Source organism: Zeugodacus cucurbitae, chromosome 2, assembly GCF_028554725.1.
Source record: "Zeugodacus cucurbitae isolate PBARC_wt_2022May chromosome 2, idZeuCucr1.2, whole genome shotgun sequence".
Taxonomy (NCBI): Eukaryota; Metazoa; Arthropoda; class Insecta; order Diptera; family Tephritidae; genus Zeugodacus; species Zeugodacus cucurbitae.
Genome location: NC_071667.1, coordinates 29,048,622 through 29,066,864, shown reverse-complemented (window position 1 = coordinate 29,066,864; position 18,243 = coordinate 29,048,622). Strand labels below are relative to the sequence as shown.

Below are 18,243 nucleotides of genomic sequence, written 5' to 3'. Positions count from 1 at the left end.
AATATGCTTCAAGTGAAATCAATATAAGTGAAGCGAAATATTTATTGAAATAAATACAAAACAACAGTGAAATTCAAGCAAAACACCAGAAATTAACAAAAATATTTTAAAAACATAAACGTAATAAATAAGATTGTGTGTGGTTTTTAAGCACCGCTCCTACTGGCTGCTACAAAGGTGAGCTTGATTTCGGTACTTCACTTGCAAAATATTTTAAATGTATGCCTCGAATTCTACAGTGCGTGGGAGATGGAAAATTTAATTAATTTAGTTTAATTTAATAAATTTGGTATAAATAAATATTATTTTTTTTTTTAATTCGCACTTTCAATATTTGATTAAGCTCTTGAAACCATATTTTGAATCAGAAAAATGTTTTTGGTTTTATAATTTTTTGGTGTTTGATTAAAAGTTTGCTTTAGAGAATTCAGTCAACCTTTTAAGTTTTTATTTCATTAAAAAGCGTTTCTCTATCGACCTATGAAACTAAAGTGATTCTTTTCTAATATAAACCCAATGACACAAATACTCCACGGACAGTTTTAACTGGTGAACCAATTATTTTCGCTTGAAACTTAATATAAAATTTTCATATTTATTCTATGTAAATGAATTATTCCATATGAATTTAACAAAAATTTCGGCATAATAAAAAACCCAAAGGTATAAAATAAAATTATTAACTGCAATACTTTTTCGTCACAAATTCCTGGTGTATATATCATTTTTCCAGTTGGAGTTGCGCACTGTGAAATATTTACTTCTATTACATATGCACACACAAACACACACATATATATCCATACATATTGTGTATTTGCACTGTATATGGCCACTAAGTAGATACACACTATGTAAATAGGTCAAGGTGCATAAGCTAAGATTGTGATTTTAAGCCATAATTCCAGCAATGGTATCAGCAAACACTTTGTTCTTCAAATTTTCACTTTGTTTATCATTTTAAATAAATTACAAAATCATTTCTCAATAAAAGAAGTGAGTTCAACTGCACATGAATATTCGCTTGAATTTCTACTGAATTTGTGCTGTGAGTCATGAGCCAAATTGAGCGTTATTCATAAATAATAATTAAAAAAGGGGAAATCCTAAATTGAGCAGTGAAATTTAAATGTAAAATGTTTATTTTTATCATAATTATTATAAACAACGCGGGGGGCGTTATGTGTACATAAGTAAATCTACAGTTTCTCGTAATTGCGAAAAAAAAGGTTTTGTTGAATTGAGTCTAAATGGAGTATATTTGTTATTTAAATTCAATTTTTATGATATTCCTGCAAATTTAAGTAATGATTTCATAAAACTTTTTTCAAAACCTCACAATTTTTTAATTTAATGTATTAAAAGTATATTTATAAATTTAAGTTATAATTTTTTATTTTTTTCACCTCTATACTCAGGAACCCATTGAGCTGAAGAAACGTTTGGAAGAGGTGCGTCTGCTCGAATCGCGACGCTCCGCACGTTTGGCTGATCAAGAACGCGACACGGATTTCGCACGACTAGCCGACATGGGTGGCGATCGCCGCCGCACAACATCACACAGCATCGAGGTGCCAATGTCTTTAACGCCGCAGAATAAGTGAGTACTCATTATTCAATAATAAAAAATTAAATATAAAATTAAATAAAATAAAGGATTTAGACATATAATAAATATTTGCATAATTTCTCAATATAAATTTGGAAACTAAATTCTTCACGCTATCGAAACAGCAAATATTTTGATTTCCACATTGGAAACGAGACAGCCACATGTTTTATTTCAATAACTCCACAAATATGACCTAAAAATGATGAACATGAGAAACATAAACGAAATTGGCGCAATTTCAAACGTTCCATTGCCGACGAAATGGGGCCACATGCTGCCCCTTCCAGTCACTTGCAAAGCACGCGCATACAGTTCTCTACATACATGCATATGAACGTGTATATACATATGTACATAAAGTTTAATTCATGAGTACGCACATAAGTAAACATAGATACACGCTGGTAATGTTTTCATTACCCAAACACCACTTATTTAGGTACATACATAAATATACATATGTATGTATAAATTATATATCAATGTACACATAGAGACATAGAAAAAGTGCGTGGGTGCCGCTGGCGGGAAGGTTTTGTTCTAAGCGCTCATACAAATTACTGTTTTTTAGTTATCGCAGATTGCTCATACGCTTGTTGTTGCCGCCGCTCTCGGTTTGCCGCATACTTGGTATGAATAGTCTGAATAGTCGCGACTTGCCGACGTCAAAAAGCATCCAATGGCATGCAAGTGCCCTCAAAGCTTTTAGTTGAATATAAATTTATACATACATATATATGTATGTATATGCGTATGTCTGGATAATGCTTGTATGTGTGCTTGTAAATATTTTCGTTCGGTTATCAGCGGGACATTGTTGTGGCGCTAACAAGAAAGCAGAAGCCAAGCTGAGCGCTTGTAAATATATATATATTTTTTTCAATATCCATACATATTTATATATATATGTATGTAGGTGCATGTATGTATGTATGTAAAAAGCTTGCTATAAAAAATAGTAATAATAAAGGCACTATTACGTCGCGAATTGCTATCTAATCTGAAGCAAACATAGACATTACATATTGACAAACATATGTACATACATAATTCATATGGCAGCCGAACAGCATCAAAGTCACACGCCAAAGCTGAGCGGGCGTTCGTTGTCTAAGCCTTACTCGCTTTGATAAGCCGCTGGCTGTCCACTCGTATAAGTGCACTTTCAGTGGTAAAATCTGAATTATTTAATCGCTTTGATCCCCATTCGATTTTTCAATGAGTATTTTGTTGATGCTCTTCAGCAAGCGTCCAGCAGACGTGGCGTCGCTATTTGCAAAGCGTTTTATTTGCAACATAACAAATAAAATTTATAAAAAAAAAAACAACAACAAAATTACAAAAAGTAAAAAATAAGAAATTCTAATTATTGCGATTTCGATTAGACTGCTGTCGCGTGATAAGCGAGCGCGCGCGCATTTGTGGACCTACTTTACTACATTAGAAAAGAAATGAAAGTATGTGTGTGTGCACTTATCTGCTCGTCTGTGTGGCGGCTATTTGAAAACTGATTAAAAAAGCTGCTTCGTAATTAAAATAACAACAAGAATAGCAATATTAGCGGCGTAAAAATTAATAGCGACTACAGCGAATTAAAGCGTGAACTTGCGCACTTTTTGCGTAAACACACACACACACAGCCACATAACTACGAGTATTTATGCAAATATTTATGTCTGCTTTGAATGGCACATGCAATTAATGGCGCTATTGCATTCGCATACAAACAGATATTTTTGTTTTTATATACATACATATATACATTCAGATATATATAGTACTAGTATATTAGCTGCTAGAAGACGGTGAGGCATTGAGTTGAGGATGCTATTGTTCGAATGCCGGCCACGTTCTAATTTGATAACACAGCGCAGTGGCTCATAAATAAGCAAGTAAATGGAGCAGAAATTGCGTTTGACTATTACGCACACTTTTTTGCAGCTTCTATGCACATACATAAAAAAATGTGTATGTGTGTGTTTGTAAATAGCATATGCGTGTAATGCGTACAGCTCAGCAGTTTTAGTTGCGTGTGGCATTAAGTACTTGTACACATTGCTGCTTGCCACGCTGTAGGCAGCATTTTGTTGTCATTTAAAGGGAATTCATGTCAATGGAAGCCGACTTCTTTTCGAACAACAACTTCTAGGAATACGTAATCAACAAAATAAGCGAAACAGCCATGTGCTATATTTTCTATGCTTATTTGTAACATTTTCCTAACATTTTTTTTTATTTTTTTGAAATATAGTCTATGTGTATGTATAAAATAGTCTCAGTTCAGAATTTTATATTATATTTTTTTTAATTATGTATATTCTACCGTTTAAGCCAATTTTACCAACTCTTGTCCATTTCTAAATATATTTTTCAAATAAATAAAATTAAATTTTTTATTTGAAGCGTCTATCAAGCCTTAATTACATACAACTAGCATTCAAATTTTAAATATGTTTGAAAAATAAAAAATATATTACTTCATAATTATTAATTAACTACTTAAAATTTTTTTCAAATATTTCCACAAAAAAAAGGTAAAAAAATTATAAATTTTCATTGATGAAAAATTTATCAAAATCCTTAATCAAAAAGTTCATATTTCCAAAGTGACTGTTTTAATTAAACTAATAAAATAATTTTCTTCTTCAATGTACTGTTTTTTTGTAATATTGTATTACATTTGCAATTCAGCGCTGAGCTTTACTATCATTGCATGTATGTATGTCTGTATGTCACTATGATTTCTATGCTATCAATGCTAGTATTCAAACGCCATCTTGTTTTTATTATTACTACAATTTTTTCACATATTTATTTTTGTTGTAAAATTTCTGTCGCGTTGTTGTTGTTGACATTGTCGTGCTTTATTATTGTTTTGACTGTTGAAGCGCTTTGAATATTCACTATGTTTGTCTGTCAGTATGTCTGTATGTGTACAAACTACAACTACTTGATTGAGTAAGGCACTTCTAATATGTAGTATCTCTTGTTGTCTACTATTGCTGACGTTTGCTGGCGTATGCGGAAATAGCAAATTAATTTTTGCACAAATACAAACATATGAGAGCACTCATAAGCACGAGTTTATTAAGATAGAAGCTTGTGTATGTGTGAATTCATTCGTTTAGCGAACATAGTTTTTATGTTTTTATTTCGCTATATAGGCGCTAATAAGTGCAACAACAACAACAGGGCGAACACAGCGCTACGCAGCGATTGACGCGACTGCAAATATATATATCTGTTTGTATACATGTGACATCGAGTTGATTTCTTTGTATGCGTACGAGTATCACTACGCATTTATCTGCCAGATACTCGTCATTTGGCTCAACACTTTAGGACGCCACAAGCAACGCTGACGCACAAAAAATATAAATAAATAAAATAAAAGAAAATAAAAACAGAAAATAAAAACAAAACAAAATAAAAAAAATGTCAAAAACACGCTTAGTCGATACCAAAAATATTTTGGCAGTTTATGCTCACATTGAAGGCCTGGGCGTATACGCGATTTTTTTTCTACGCAATTTTTAGCCATATTTGGTCACTAAGCTCCCGCACTTAATACGTGTTAAACAAATAGTTTATCCCATTAAACTTCATATACAATTCGCGCGTAAATTTATTAATGGAGAAATTCCAAATACAAAGTGGATATCAACGCAGATAACGGCGTCAGCGCAGCACACACACATATTCAACGGTTACATACAGAGATACGGTAGATACACAGAACTGTGTGCGCATTTCATAAGATCCGCGTTGAAAAATAAAGAACGTCACCAGCGGAATTCGTGGAAATTTACGCCGCTTAAACGCTCAATATCACCGGCCGCTGAACGCTCGCCGGCATCGCTATGCATGTGTGTGTGCGCGAGTTTGAGTGATTCGTGCGCTTGTTTATTATTATTATTGTTATTGATGATTTTTTCGTTACTTTTTTCTCGCTCGTTCGCAATCGTCGGGGACTTTTGCGCCTAATTTTTGTTTTCGCATCGAAAATTTCCACGCAAAAAACAAATTTAACATAAAGTATTCATCATGTAAGCGAATCAACTTGTGGCGTAAGTTACAACGTCTATTGCATCAACTACCACATGCGTTGGAGCAACTCCAGTTCAAGTGTAACCGAATGACAGCTTACAGCTGCTGGCTTTAAGCTTTTATCACAAATTATTACCGGTTATTACTTTATTTCGCACAACGCTTATATTATTATTTTTTTTGTATTCATGTTTGTGAAATCATATCGCCTGATAATAACCTTCGCTCAAACACCCACCTAAAACCACTTCACCGCAATCTGCACATTTGCAGCGCGTGCGAAGGCCAACCACTCACTCACGAAGCCAGTTTCCAACAACGCCAGTGCAAAAAGCGCAAACACAAAATCTCCTACAATTACCTGCATTTAAACTATTCGCGCAAATAATTAGAAACGTTACAACCGTGAGCATGTGCGTACTTAAGCTCATAAGATATCATCAGCAGCAATGCCTCATTTCGCTCTAAGCCAAGCAGCGCTGATTTTAATTGAAAACGGTTGCAAAATTACGCTGAATTTCCAGTCGACTGTGCGGCGAACTAGTCTGGTTTGTGAGCTGGCGAGCAGTGGATTTCCTTGTAGGCCAAATGAGTTGCTGCAGTAGGTCCGTCTACAAGTCTAAGCGCCTGTGAGTTGTCGACTGACTACAACAACAACGCCACTGCATGCGTAAAAAGTCGCATAATTTCTGGGTTTTCTTTTCATTTCTGTTCGGTTTTCTAATAATGGTTGACAGCGGCGTGCGAATAATCATTTTTCATTGCTTCTCTACATATATACCTACGGTACCTATGTACGTGCGCAAATAAATATTAGCATTGTAATAATTGCCTTGCAAATGATCGATGGCAATAACAACTGCCGTGACAACAATTACCGGCCAGTAATGCAAACCGCAAATAAGCAAAACAAAAAGCGCAAGCGTTGTAAGTCGAAACAAAAACAATTATATAAGAAAGTCGACATTTGTAGTGTGCTGCACCTATTAAAAACAAATAATAAAAGAAATTAAAAGTAAATGAAAAAGAAAAGCAAAAACATTTGCATTTACAGCGCAATAAGCGTGTAGATAAAAAAACAGCAGGCGACAGCTTATTGGAACCAGCAAGGAATTTCAATTAGAAGATTAGAGATCAATTTGCAGTTTAGACATTTTACAACAACAATAATCTAAATAATAATATTAATAATAATAATAGCATGTTGTTCACGCCTATTTAATTCTCGCTGATATACATTTACCATTTGGGTACCGCTTCGCGAGTATTTACTGCAGACCTGTGTCTGCCGATAGATAAATAAATAGTTAATTGTCATGTTTGTATAACTATACTGTAGGAAGAAACTACTTGTAAGCAATTAAGCAAATAAAAACAACAAATGGGAAATAAATAAAAAAATAAAAAAATAAAAAAAAAAAATAAAAAAAAATAAAATGAAATAAAATAAAATAAAATAAAATAAAATAAAATAAAATAAAATAAAATAAAATAAAATAAAATAAAATAAAATAAAATAAAATAAAATAAAATAAAATAAAATAAAATAAAATAAAATAAAATAAAATAAAATAAAATAAAATAAAATAAAATAAAATAAAATAAAATAAAATACAATAAATTTCCGTAAATTGCAGTTTAATACATGGTTTTATTAATTATTTGTTAAAAAATGATAAACCATAACAAAACAATTCGAATATAATAAATTCTTCCAAACTGGACCAATTCTGGTTTTCGTTAAAACGAATATTCGTTATTTCGGAAACCTACTGTATTCTGTTAAAGTCAGTTAGTCACATCTTCACAATATTCATACAATTCTAAAATATAAACATTTCAAGCGCATATCTCTATTCATTTAAATGCATTAAATCCAAAGCAATTCTTACCATACAACACCTTCAAAACTACAAAGCTTTATGGCATCTCTACACTACTACAAATCCGTGATATATAACTTACGCTGCTATTGGTTTAACGTCTAACCTCCAACGGCATTCATTTTCGCTCACGTACAAACATAAAAAAAAAAACAGATTTTACGTGCAAGTCAGTGTTTTAAGCGTGTAAACAACACGCCATCATGAAACGTCACTGAAAACAGAACAACAACAATAAAATCATCATAATTTGTATTTGTTTTTGAAAAGTGTACTTGCTTGTATTTTGCTGTGTAATAAACTATTTTTGACGTCACATAGCAATGCGCACTCAACGGCAACAACTCATGCGCTTATGCGCTTCCTACGTCACACGTCCCCACACACGTACAACGGAATATTAATATTGCATGTACATATGTATGAGTGTGTGTGTCCACAAATTGCATCATAAGTAGTTTTTATGACCCGAATGCAACGTTAATTGAATTTAGGTCAGAATTTATGTTGTGGCAGTTATATGTTTTATTGTTATTGTTGCTGTTGCTGTTGTTTTGTGGTTGCAATATGCAACATAATTGCGCATAACAACATCAAAACATAATAGAACTCAAAGTCAAAAGTTACAATAGTTGAGCGCGCAAGTACTTGTACATCTACATAGAGATTCGTTCATTGGAAATTCACTAAGCGAATACTTAGGTGTGAAGAAATTGAAGAATTTCATAAAAAATATATTTGAAAAGATTTAACATTATTTTAAATATTTTTTTTTAGTATTTTTTTCCTAATTTTTTTTTTTAATTTTTTTCCTAAAAATAAATTTTAACTAATACGTGTTCGAGTAATTTGAAAAAAAAACATTAATTAACATTTTCATTATTGGCTGTGTGATGAAACATTTGTCTGCTTGCATTTTGCAAACAAGTTTGCATTGAGTACCGTTACAGCGAAATCGTTACAATAACTTGTATTTACTTTCGATTTTTCCATTAACATTTTTGCAATTGACCCACTTGCGCTTACGAGCGCTTGTATGCCACACAATACACACACACACACATGCGCACACATGTGACTTATGACAAATTAAACGCTGCTTCATTTTGTTGTTGTTATTTGCTGACACTCTTTGCCGCTTTTATGCTGTAATTTGTGGCCTCTGAGCGACTAACTAATGCAAAATCAATTGTTCGCGCTAATCGCCAACAAGCAGCGTCGCAAATGCGCTGGCCGAAAATGGTTGGAGTGCTGCGGGCGCATGCGCACAAACGAGACATTCGAAACAATCAGTCATTAGATTTAATGGATGTTTAGGAAATTACACAAACAACTACATGAACACACGAACAACACGAACATGTTCGGCAAGCCAAGTTGTTGTTGTATTTCGCGCTAACTTGCCACCAACACTAGCTCTCAAGGTGAAGTAATGAAAGACCAAATTGCGACAACAACAACGAAAACAAGCGTAATTAAAGTCTTTGCCAAAATGCAGTCCAATGTTACCACAACTAGCTGCTTTTGTGTATATAAAAAAATTAAAAAAAAAATTTAAAAAAAATGTATAAAAATATATTAAAAAAATAAATGAAAACAAAAAGAAGTGACCAGCACATGCAGGCACTTAGCGCACTCCGCAAAGCTGCAAAATCCAAACTTGAGCGTCCCTTCAACAGATCGCTTGTGCTGCTACGCTGATAAGCCAGCGGACCGTTAGCTAACAGGCCGCAAACGCTGAAAAGTACGCTTAAAAGTCGAATGAGAGGGAAGCAGGGGCATTACGATCATGTAGGCGCGGACTGGCATGCCGTTTACATTCGAAACGGTTTTGTGGCATGCCACCAGCGCATTACTGCAGCATTCCGTGGCGATTTGATGGCCGAGTGTCGCTGTGCCTTTTGCTTGTTGTTGTTGTCGCAAATTACCCAAATTCACAAACGTGACACAACCATTTGCGTTAAGCTGTCAGCATAAGTTCGACAGCTGCAATGAAAAGTTGACCGTCACTCAAACAGCGTGCTCTGTACACTGTTTCAACTTATTTTTCCTATATTAGAAGCGAGATTTATCTTAATTAGGAAGCGGAATTGCGCACATTTCGACTGCAACAAAATTTAATGGACCCAGGGGACAACTTATGTGTATATCCACATTGAAAGGTTTACCGCCTTTTAGAGACACAAAATTGACTGTCTTCATTTGGTGTGCAGACAAAACTCACAGAAAAATCACGCTCTTCACCCATTTTCGCAATTGTTTAACTTTACCCAACACAAATCCAGAATCATACAAAACTCCTCTTTAAATGTGATTATGCATGCAACAGCGTCTCTGGTGGCTGCAATATGACCGCTTTTGCTGCTGCTGCTTTGCATTTCACTCCAAAGCACATCTCAAATCAACACAGCAATAATTCGTCTCATGAAAGCTCAACTGGGGCCCACAAAAGTAACTGCTGCAATTTGCAATTCTACAATATTTTCCATTTCCTATTTTCCACTTCGAATTCTGTGCGCAGCAAAATGTCGGCCGCCGGCAGCAATCTACAGTTCGGCCGTACAACTCAATCACACAGTTATTTTGTGGCAAAGCAGCAACGCTTGCTATGAAAATGGGTTGACGAAAATTGATCAGCAGAGATTGAGTGTTGCGCTGCCGGTATTGCAGGCTGTGTTTTCAGCTGCCTGTGCCACATGTCTCAATTATGGCTGACCAAGTGTGCTGAGTGATGTTGCTGTTGATGGTGGGGGCTCTGGTGCTGCTGCTACCGCTGACGAAAAGCTGATTTGCAATAATTCAGTTGTCGAATTCCAAGAATTTGCCATATTGATTTGGTGAAATCTCCACAATTTCCTTACAATTGACATAGAAAACACATTTGTTGCATGCACGGGCCGCATGCGTAATGCCGATATACCCATTTAATGTATGTATGTAGTTTGTATGTATATGAGCGCTGCTTTGTCGAAAGCCTTGGGGAAATATTTTTATCACGAGCCAACACTTTGCTCGCCCTGCTCCGTCGTAACGCGCTTTTACGGACGCCCGGAAGACTACAGCCAGGCGTTGGATAATTGTATGTGCGCTTAGCAGCGTTCACTCGCATGCGATTTGCATCTCATCTGCCAATTGCCAGCGGGCAATTGCAATGGGTGATGTGTCGCCAGTCCCGACAGCGCAGCAAATTGAGTTTTAAACTTTCAACTGCATGATTTATGCAGCGCAAAGCGGTAGCAATGTACTTATGTACAATGTACGAGGAAACATTTATTATTCAATGGGAAATGATTCAAAGGACTTGTGTTGGTGTATAACAAAATTCAATTGAATAAAATATAATGCGAATTATAAAAATGCATCAAATATTATAGAGTTAAGGCAACAGAAATAAGAAAGACGAGTAATAAATAATAAAAGAAAAGAAAATAAAATAAAATAAAATAAAATAGAATAAAATAAAATAAAATAAACTAAAATAAAATAAAATAAAATAAAATAAAATAAAATAAAATAAAATAAAATAAAATAAAATAAAATAAAAGAAAATAGCAAAACAACAAAAATTATTTATAAAACAAATCTGCAACAAGCAAACCTGAACAAATTGTATTAACAAATGGAAATAAGTTACTAGAACAAAACTTGAGATAACATAGCATAACATGGCATAATATAATACAATAAAAAATTGCATAGCGCAACACGACACCATATAGCATAACATAACATAATTATATTTAAAGAAAAAATGCTATTTTCTAACCTCAATCAAGTTAATTAAGTACTTTGCATTACAAATTTCCACCGCAATTAGTCTTCAGTTCGCGCGAATTTCCAAGCATTAAGCTTGCCCGCCGCATAACCGTATTCATGCGAGGCCTAGCAGGCGGCCACACACTACGATTTTCTCACGGCACTTGAGCAAGAAATATTTTGCAGCAGCATAAAACTGCAATGAATTTCATAAACGCGAGCATATTGCGAATACCAAACGCTCCACTCCGCTGTGGCAGACGCAATGACTTGCAATGAGGCCTATGCCATGCCGCAGCGCGCAGCCTTAATATGCTTGCTATTGTTTATTTATGTATATACATTATATTTACACACACATATGTATATACGTCTATGCGCTCGCAATCATATATTCAAAGGTGTGTGTGTGTGCACATACATTGTATGGATTGCCAGAGGAAAAACCTGACAGCCGCCAAGCAAGGCGTTTGAGCCGCGTCAGCTACCGCCTCAGTCAACGTCTGTAGTTAACGGTAAATCGCGCATATCTACGAGACGGCAACGGCAGGCAACTTGTTGGCCAATTCAACACGTAAGTACGTACGTACGTGTAATGCGTATGCGTCGATGAGGCGCGCAAGCAAGCGGGCAACCGGTAATTGGCAATGCGAGGCGAATAAGGCAAGCCAAACGGGCAGATGACGGCTAACAACTGTTGGCCGCAGCCCTGAATTAGCCGCAAATGAATCGTGATTCTCATAGTTTTTCTTTCTATTTGAATTCTAATTATTATTTTGATTGCGTGTGCGTTCGCGTTTGCCGCATTAGTACCGCTATGCGTTGCACGCTGCATGGTACACACTGCTTGTATATAGGTTGGTATACTTTCCGGCTGTACGCGTCGCGCATACAAAGCACTTACGCGCGGCGCACAGCGAACACTGCGCGGTAACTCGCGGCTAAACAAGGTGTTAACTGGGGCGTCTAGTATGGCGGTATACATTGACTAAAACGTACACATTTTTTATTTTGTTACTTTTGGAGTGCGCGCTGTGTGAACTAGCATTTTGAATGTTCTTTATGCGAAAAGTGGGCTGCTCTGCCCATACAGGAAACCAGCGACAGCCCAGTAATCAAATTTCATTTGAGCGTTAATTTCTCAGCTGCGGCGGACACGAAAATATTTCGAGGGGTTACACTGTCAGTATGCAATTCTGCACAAATGCAGAAGATATTTTTTTTTAGCGAAAAACTAAGAGGCATGCCACAACTGCAAAAGGAAGTATGGCCATTTGCCGCTTTGCGCGCTTTCGTTTGGCCACTTGCAAGCGGCTTGGAAATCTTCAAAATGTAGGTGCGGCTGCAATATGCCACCAATCAACTGCCACTTACTTATGCATGCACTTCAGGTTTGTTGCATGTGGCACACGGACGTCTAAACATGGCTAGCAGGGACAACGCCTGCACCTTGTGGCTTGCCACAGTCACAACTTTCTTCCCAGCACTTTGCATTGCCACTTAAACTCTCCTGTTTGTTTGTTGTTTTTTTTTGTTAACCAGCGGACAGCAACGGTTGTGTGCTTTGGAAAGGCAAGAAAAGCATGTTGAAAATAAAACAGTTTTTTTGCCGCAAATCTGGCGAAAAAGGCGAAAAAATATATGAAAAATTGGAAAATTCATTGCTAAGCTAGGTGTAGTGCTTGTGCCGATAACAGTATTGTCGTATGTGTCCGCACATGTCAAATCAGGCAACCACCAACTGCTGCACCTTACACATGAGTCAAAACAATAACTCGCTTGCATATAGCACCACACCAGCCCTTCTTCGACAGCAATTGCCTTTGGCTTACTGCCAATATTTCAGCGCCTCTTTGGGTCAACAATGCTTATAAGTACTTATATGTATGTATGTATGTATATTCTTATATATGCCGCTTATAGCTGTAACAATGTTCAAGTTCAAGTTGTAAAAGCTTTGGAGGCAGCATGACACCCAAAGCGACGGGTACTTAGTTCCCATTATAAGCATTGAGCTTGTGTGGAACTCCATAAAATATGCATATGTATGTATGTATAGACATGTCTATTTAACTTATGTAAATAAGAGAGTCTGGTCTCATTAACTACTCAACTTTACGATGGATTATTCACCAGTAATATACATGAAATAGAGATGTACATAAATATTATATACATAAATATTTTAGCATACAAATTTATCGCATACACTGTATGGGCGTGTGTGAAATCCAAACAAAAACCCCAAATCCAATATCAATAGATTAAGATTAATAAAAAATGGAGCATGTGTTACACACGCACAAGCAAATTACGCACTTGCTAACCAACAACAAACAACAACACTTCGCTTAACACTGCTGCTCACCAGCGCACAAGCGTTGTCATAAAGCAAAACAAAAACGAATTTGGATAACAACAGCGAAAATTGCGTAGTCCAAATTGCACGGCACGCGGGTGAAAACCAAAATACGCACGCAAAAACCGGGCGTGATTTGGACACACAACTATAAAGCAAAAAGCTCATAAAAAATGCGTAGCAGAAATGGAAATTGAAAAAATAAAAAAAAAAAAAATGATAACACTAAAGTGGCCGCGCAACGAAAATAGAAACCCGCTTAATAGCGGCATGAATTAATAAGCCAACTTGGCACGCAGCCGCAGCCCAGGGTGCCGAAGATGTGCGATCGACGCAGCTTGAAAAGTAAAATCACTAGTAAAATTAAAAAGAAACGAGCCCAGTCGAATGGAAACGAGCAAACGAATGGGCAGCGGTAGCTACAAGGCAGTGGCTTTCTCAATTGGCAATGAGACCAAAGACTCTTGAAAGCGGAAAAACAACGAAAAAACCCAAAACCGTAAAATTTACGCATTCAAACTTGTTTATATACCGGCATGCCAGGCACCGGGAATAACGTCATGATTGCTCACACGCCGGCCGCGCCGTTATATCAGTCAGCTATCTCGCCCGCACACGCGCCAACTAACGCATAGCACAGCGACTCACTTTACAGTTATTAAATTTTCACGAACGCAAAAAACACTATGAATGCCGCGCGCTAAAGTGCGTTGCCAAATTATGCAAAGCAAAAAAAATGTGCGAGGCCGCCAAACTGTACCCAAAAAATTTATCTTTACACACACGCGCACCGGTGAGAACCACTTTCGCGTTCACCTGCTCAGCTCGCATACACACTCACAACAGCCAGCGAGTCATATCGCTAGTGCGTAGCGCGCGCTCAGAGCCAGCACTGTTGCCGCGTCCCACCGCGTAGCGCTTAACTGGCCTTAACATATCGGCGCTGGCGTTTTCACACTTCCGCCTTACTTATGTGTAACTGTGCGCCATATTTAGTGTGAGACAAGTCATCAAGAGCAAAAGCAGCAACAACAACAACAATAGGAGTAAACTAAATAACACACTTCGATAGCTCATTGTTTGTTTACGTTTGCGTGGCAAAGAAGAGATGCGAGTAAGCACCACCTATACAAATCGCTGTACTTATAAGTACAAATACGCACTACAGGTGCACGCATATGCGTCAGTGTGTACTTATATGTTCGCGTATTTACTTCATTTTCTGTTTTTATTCTTTATTGCCAATTTGTTGTGAATTGGCTCGTAAACGCGTTCATTCAAAACTAGAAATAAGCGAATTTGGCAAAAATAATAATAAAAAAAAATATTTTCGTTTTTTTTTTTTGTTCCACCTTCGGCATGCGTGGCATTTATTTCAGTTTTAGTCATTTTAGTTTGGTTTTTGGTGAATTTTTATTACTGACTCGTGTCGGTGCGTGTGTACCTACGAAATTATTGTGTCGCTAAGAAATTGTGTCACGCGGCCAACACTTTAGACTACAAAAAGCAACAAAGCACATAGCGCGTCTTGCCAGCGCGCGACGCTCGCCGCTCAACACATTTTCGGCTGTCACGGTTCGCGCTGGTCTCACTGCTACGCTGCTGAAGCTTGGTTTGTGCGCGCCGCGCCGCGTTGATGATTCCCAGCTTATTAAATGGTTATTTGTTTTTTAGTTGCCAAACAGGTTGTTTTTTTGGAAATATTGTAGTTTGAGTGTTGTCTTCTTCACTCCTCTCCCTATTCTTTTTTATCTTAAAAATAATAAAAATAAATTCTACAAAATTTTATAAGTGAGTTTTGAAAATATGCTCAGTTGTGTTATAAATTTCCCTGTAGTAAAGCATTAACTAATCCACAAACTTTAGGTCCTCAGCATATTCAGCATTGAGCTTTATTAGAACAGATTTGCATACTTTCCCGCCACAGTGCTAGTAATCAATTGAATTAATTGAATCAATTAAATTTTCGTGAATTAAACAGGTGTGAGGGCTTTTAAAAATAATATCTACATAACTGTACTTATGTTTGTGGATTGCTTCTTTCGAAATTGAAATTAGCTAAGTGCTTTGTGTTGTATTGTTTGTGTTAATGCTCAGCGCACAGCATATCCCTCACTTTGAATTTGTAGCACAGAATACCAATTGAAGATATGGATGTATTTAGGAATATACATATATGTATATGTATATATAAGTATATATTTACGTGTATTCAAACATATATATGTACGTGTGTATGTTATTAATTCAATAGTGTTACAGGAAATCGCACCCACTCCACCAGTTTCGAGTATCGCTCATAACTAAGCAAATAATATGAATGTTGAATGTACTAGACAACGTAGCATAACAGAGTATGCATACATTTACTTATATCTACATACATATATATTTTTATACCCTTGTATATTTACGCACAACACGCAACTGTCAAAAACGAGTAACAAATGACGAGAACAAAGCTACAACAACAAAATAAAAATCAACAAGTAACACTAACCTCAATACAAACATGCATTACAACAACACAAAAGCGCACTTAGTAACCAAATAAGTAAATAGTATGAGTAAAGTAAAGTAAAATGCTAAATGAAATAGAAACACAAGTGACAACCCCAACTAAAGTACCGAATTGGTGCGCACACAATACAAAAACACAAATTTTATAACTGTGTACTTAGCATTATTGACATATAAAAATACATATGTATATATGAATATACAATATGCACTGCGATCAACGCATAATTTCATACTTGTTTGTCAGCGAACATTTGTTTGCCACATGCAACATGGGCGATCGCACGCAGCAGTCGCTTGTGACAAACAAATATTTCTCATGTAGCTGTATATATATGCAATTATGTGTGTATATGTGCGTGTGTAATGACAGCAAATCGCTCGCTGGCGACGGATAAGTAAATTTGCAAAGTGGGTTAAATCAATATTTGGCCCGCGAGAATTTTAACACGCGCATGCACAGACAAAAACTGGAGCGTACGATGAAAGACTACGAAACACACAACAGCAACAATAACAAAAAGTTGGTATGTGGAGTTCAACTGGATTGTCAGTCGCCAACTCCTGCCCGGCATTCCTGCAGCCCAGACATTTCCGCCGGCTTGACAAGCAAGTGCACGACTTCCGCAGAGGCGGCATAACAGTACTCACGCGCACACAGATACTTGTGTTGAGTCTTATGCGGATGTAGGCATGTAAATATGCGTTTCTGTGGCACGTTGACAGCTGAGATAATCAATATTTGCCATTTCGCTGTGGCAACATTTCCGCTTTTCTTGTTGCGTTGTCGCAATAAAATACGCTGAAAAATACTTCTTTTTATCTATGTAGATATGAAAATGTTTGTATCTACTGCGATTGTCAAATGGCAATTTCCTTTAATATAAGCCTTGACCTAAACATAACCTAACTTCAAAATAAAATAAAATAAAATAAAATAAAATAAAATAAAATAAAATAAAATAAAATAAAATATAATATAATATAATATAATATAATATAATATAATATAATATAATATAATATAATATAATATAATATAATATAATATAATATAATATAATATAATATAATATAATAAAATAAAATAAAATAAAATAAAATAAAATAAAATAAAATAAAATAAAATAAAATAAAATAAAATAAAATAAAATAAAATAAAATAAAATAAAAATAAAATAAAATAAAATAAAATAAAATAAAATAAAATAAAATAAAATAAAATAAAATAAAATAAAATAAAATAAAATAAAATAAAATAAAATATAATAATATATAATATAATATAATATAATATAATATAATATAATAAAATAAAATAAAATAAAATAAAATAAAATAAAATAAAATAAAATAAAATAAAATATAATAAAATATAATATAATATAATATAATATAATATAATATAATATAATATAATATAATAAAATAAAATAAAATAAAATAAAATAAAATAAAATAAAATAAAATATAATAATATATAATATAATATAATATAATATAATATAATATAATATAATATAATAAAATAAAATAAAATAAAATAAAATAAAATAAAATAAAATAAAATAAAATAAAATAAAATAAAATAAAATAAAATAAAATAAAATAAAATAAAATAAAAATAAAATAAAATAAAATAAAATAAAATAAAATAAAATAAAATAAAATAAAATAAAATAAAATAAAATAAAATAAAATAAAATAAAATAAAATAAAATAAAATAAAATAAAATAAAATAAAATAAAAATTAAATTAAAATATAGTAAAAAAAGTTTTCTGTTTTTAAATTAGCAATTGATAACCACTCATATTTCAAAAAATATTTATTATAAATGATTATTTACAAAACTAAAATTTTGATATGCAAGCAAAAAACCAAAAGTAAAAACAACAAGCTGATTATATTGAGCGCGAAGGTTAAAGCATGCGGAAGTACGCGTAACTGCGCTTAAGAGCTTTCATAAAAACCACGCTCTGAATGACGTGATCGGGTCATATTATACGGAAGCGAAAGACGGAGTGGTATATTTAAAGTATTAAGATGCAAATAAATAAAAATTAA

At 34.6% G+C, this 18,243-nt stretch overlaps 1 protein-coding gene across 2 annotated transcripts in view; it reads left to right on the top strand.

The window, feature by feature from the left end:
• LOC105213620 (zinc finger protein 395) overlaps positions 1-18,243 on the top strand; it is a 268,922-nt gene that overhangs the window by 157,740 nt on the left and 92,939 nt on the right. For both annotated transcript variants that reach the window (XM_011186577.3, XM_011186576.3), the window contains exon 2: positions 1,419-1,600. In XM_011186577.3, the coding sequence (XP_011184879.2) occupies positions 1,419-1,600 (182 nt within the window). The remainder of the gene's footprint in view (positions 1-1,418; positions 1,601-18,243) is intronic.